The 2807-nt window shown below is 51.1% G+C and overlaps 1 protein-coding gene across 1 annotated transcript; it reads right to left on the bottom strand.

Moving 5' to 3' along the window:
- Positions 1 to 358: 358 nt before the first annotated feature.
- On the bottom strand, positions 359 to 1297 carry LOC143390850 (olfactory receptor 13J1-like). Its single transcript, XM_076843296.1, has one exon. The coding sequence runs from the start codon at positions 1295 to 1297 to the stop codon at positions 359 to 361; it is 939 nt and encodes a 312-aa protein (XP_076699411.1).
- Between the last annotated feature and the right edge of the window lie 1510 nt (positions 1298 to 2807).

Below are 2807 nucleotides of genomic sequence, written 5' to 3'. Positions count from 1 at the left end.
AGGGCCTTGAAGAGCACCCCCAGTGTCCTGAAGGCCTATCCCAGGTGTCCATCAGAAGAGTGATATGATCCCATTTGCTCTCTGGATGCCCATATGAGGACAGATTAGAAGGAGGAATAAGGCAAAAGTCTTAAGACCAGACAGTAGGTTGTAAAGGCTGAGTGAAAGCCTGGGACCATAGCAAGGCGAGGAGCAAAGGGTGATTTGTGAGCTATTCTGTGGCAGGATTAGTGGGACTTGGTGCTTCCATCCTAGGATGAAGGTACATGTAACCCTGTGCCCTGCCCCACATTGCCATTGGTATACAGTAACCTCACCACGACACCAAGCCCCTTGCCATGCAGAGCCCTTCCCTTTCTCACCTACAGGCCTTTCTCCTGCCCCACACTGTCCTGACAGCCTCCTTTACCTCCTTGTTCCGTAGGCTGTAGATGACGGGGTTAAGCATGGGTGTGACCACGGCGTAGAGGACTGTGAAGACCTCATCAGAGATGCGGGCCTCCTTGCTCTTGGGTTTCATGTACATGAAGATGACAGTGCCATAGAAAAGCAACACCACAGCCAGGTGTGCTGAGCAGGTGGAGAAGGCTTTACGGCGGCCGGCAGCTGAGGGTACCCTCAAGATGGTGGCCAGGATTAGCATGTAGGACAGGCAGATAAAGGTCAGGGGCACAGGCAGCAGCAGGATGGCACCCACTAGCAGGAAGGCCTCGCTGACTGATGTATCACCACAGGCCAACTTCAGCACTGCCAGGATCTCACAGGTGAAGTGACTAACCATGTGGTGGCCACAGAATGGCAGCCTCATGGCGATGACTGTTTCAGTCACTGACTTGAGGAGGCAGAGCACCCAGGCGGCTCCCGCCAGCAGCAAGCAGAGCCGGGGGCTCATGAGCACTGGGTACCTGAGTGGTCGGCAAATGGCCAGACATCGGTCATAGGCCATGATAGCAAGCAGCAGGCACTCTGTGGAGCCCGTGGACAGACTCAGACACATCTGGATGGCACAGCCAATAAAGGAGATGGTCTTCTGAGATGACAGGAGGTGAACCAGCATCAGAGGCACAAAGGTGGATGTGTAGCAGATGTCCAGGATGGAGAGGTTGCCCAGGAAGAAGTACATGGGTGTGTGCAGGTGGGCGTCGAGGATGCTCACTGCCACAATGGCCGTGTTCCCCAGTAGGGTCACCAGGTACATGGTTAAGCAGAGTGGGAAGAGCAGATGCTCCAGGACTGGGTAGCCAGAAAATCCCTTCAGGAAGAACTGAGAGACCACGGTCCTGTTGACAGACTCCATGTGGGTAGGCCACACAGCTGGGATGGAAGGAGAGAGGGTACATGTGGTGGGAGCTCACGGAGCCTGTTGTGGGATGGAGTGGATTGCTAGGGTCTTCCGCTCTCAGATACACTCTCTGTGACTTTGGGGCAATCCCCTCACCCTCTGTAGACCTCAGTTTACCTATATGAAAAATGAGGATTCAGAACAATGATTCCCTAAGAGAGTGTTAAAGGAAGCGGGGGTGAGGGGGTGGGGGGGTGGGGGAGGTCAATCTTAAAAATCACCTTGAGGTCAGGCTGGATTAATGAAAACAAACAAAGCTCTTTATAGGAAGCCTTTGATATGCTAATGTGATTCAGCATCCTCCAAATGCAGTGTAGAACTTGTGCTCTCCAAGCTGATTTGACCCTGGGTACCCATTTTAAAACACTTCTTAATCTGCTGTAGATAAGTGTTCTGTGAACATAGTTTGGGAACCCAGGGGCTGCAACTTGAATGAACACTAGAATCACCTGGAAAGTTTGTTAAAATACATGTTGTTGACACCACTCCCTCCCAGAGGTTCTGACTGAGAAGGTGTGAGCGATGCTGCTGGCACAGGTACCACACTTGACAACCCCTTGGCTAGATGGTCTCTGAAGGTCCTCTTGGTTTTCAGGCAACCTCTGAGCCATTGCTTACACTGTTCCTATGGTCTGCAACGTCCTTTATCCCTCAGTTGCAGCAGTGGGTCTAGTCTTCAGGTACTGAGGTTTCCATGTACAAATTGTACATTGTGACTTGCTTCAGTGGGGCTGCTGGCCTCTAAGTCTATCAGTGGACACATCCACCTGTCCCCACAGGGCCTGCTTTGTCATTTACTTTGTATGTGTTGGACCTTCAGAATCTGTCTTCATTATGGGCTTTCTAGCTAAAATTTAACAGACCTCCTGACCTACCCCCAATCCCTATTTCCTCCGGGCCAGAGCCAGGGCTGCTTGTCTGTGTGTACTCTGAGGACGTCCTCATGGAAATGCCCTGAGAGGTTAACTTGGCTCTCCCTGGTATAGGCCGGGAAACTGAGGTCACACGGTCGATCTCTGGAGAAGTGAATCTCAAATACAGCCCTCCCAACATTATGACCACAACACCATGTTTAGAGGGGACAATTGTTCCCATCAAACCCCAAACGTCTATGGTTCTAGATGATGGCCCTTCTCCAATGTCCTCCCCACAATCTTCTCACCTGCTAAGCAGCATTACTCAATCTCTCCTCAATGTTTCAGAGCACCTGGCATGGTGCCTTTGACCCTATGAGACCCTTGGCCAAAGCCTTGGGTGGGGAGGTTCTGCTCTGCCTTACTTGTGTGCAATTCTTTCCTATTTTCATTCTTCCCTTGTTTATCCATTCCAAAATCAAGAAGTAACTGAGGAGAGGAACTATTATGTGCCAAGGCATTAGGGGATAAGTCAGGACAAGTATTCTCCCAGGTCACTGAATCCAAATACTTTCCAGGAAGAAATTCCCTCTACTTTCCCAGGTTTGGCC

This window comes from Callospermophilus lateralis, chromosome 2 (assembly GCF_048772815.1).
Source record: "Callospermophilus lateralis isolate mCalLat2 chromosome 2, mCalLat2.hap1, whole genome shotgun sequence".
Lineage (NCBI taxonomy): Eukaryota > Metazoa > Chordata > Mammalia > Rodentia > Sciuridae > Callospermophilus > Callospermophilus lateralis.
The sequence above is the reverse complement of the archived record's forward strand: the minus strand, read 5'-3'. Positions and strand labels throughout refer to the sequence as shown.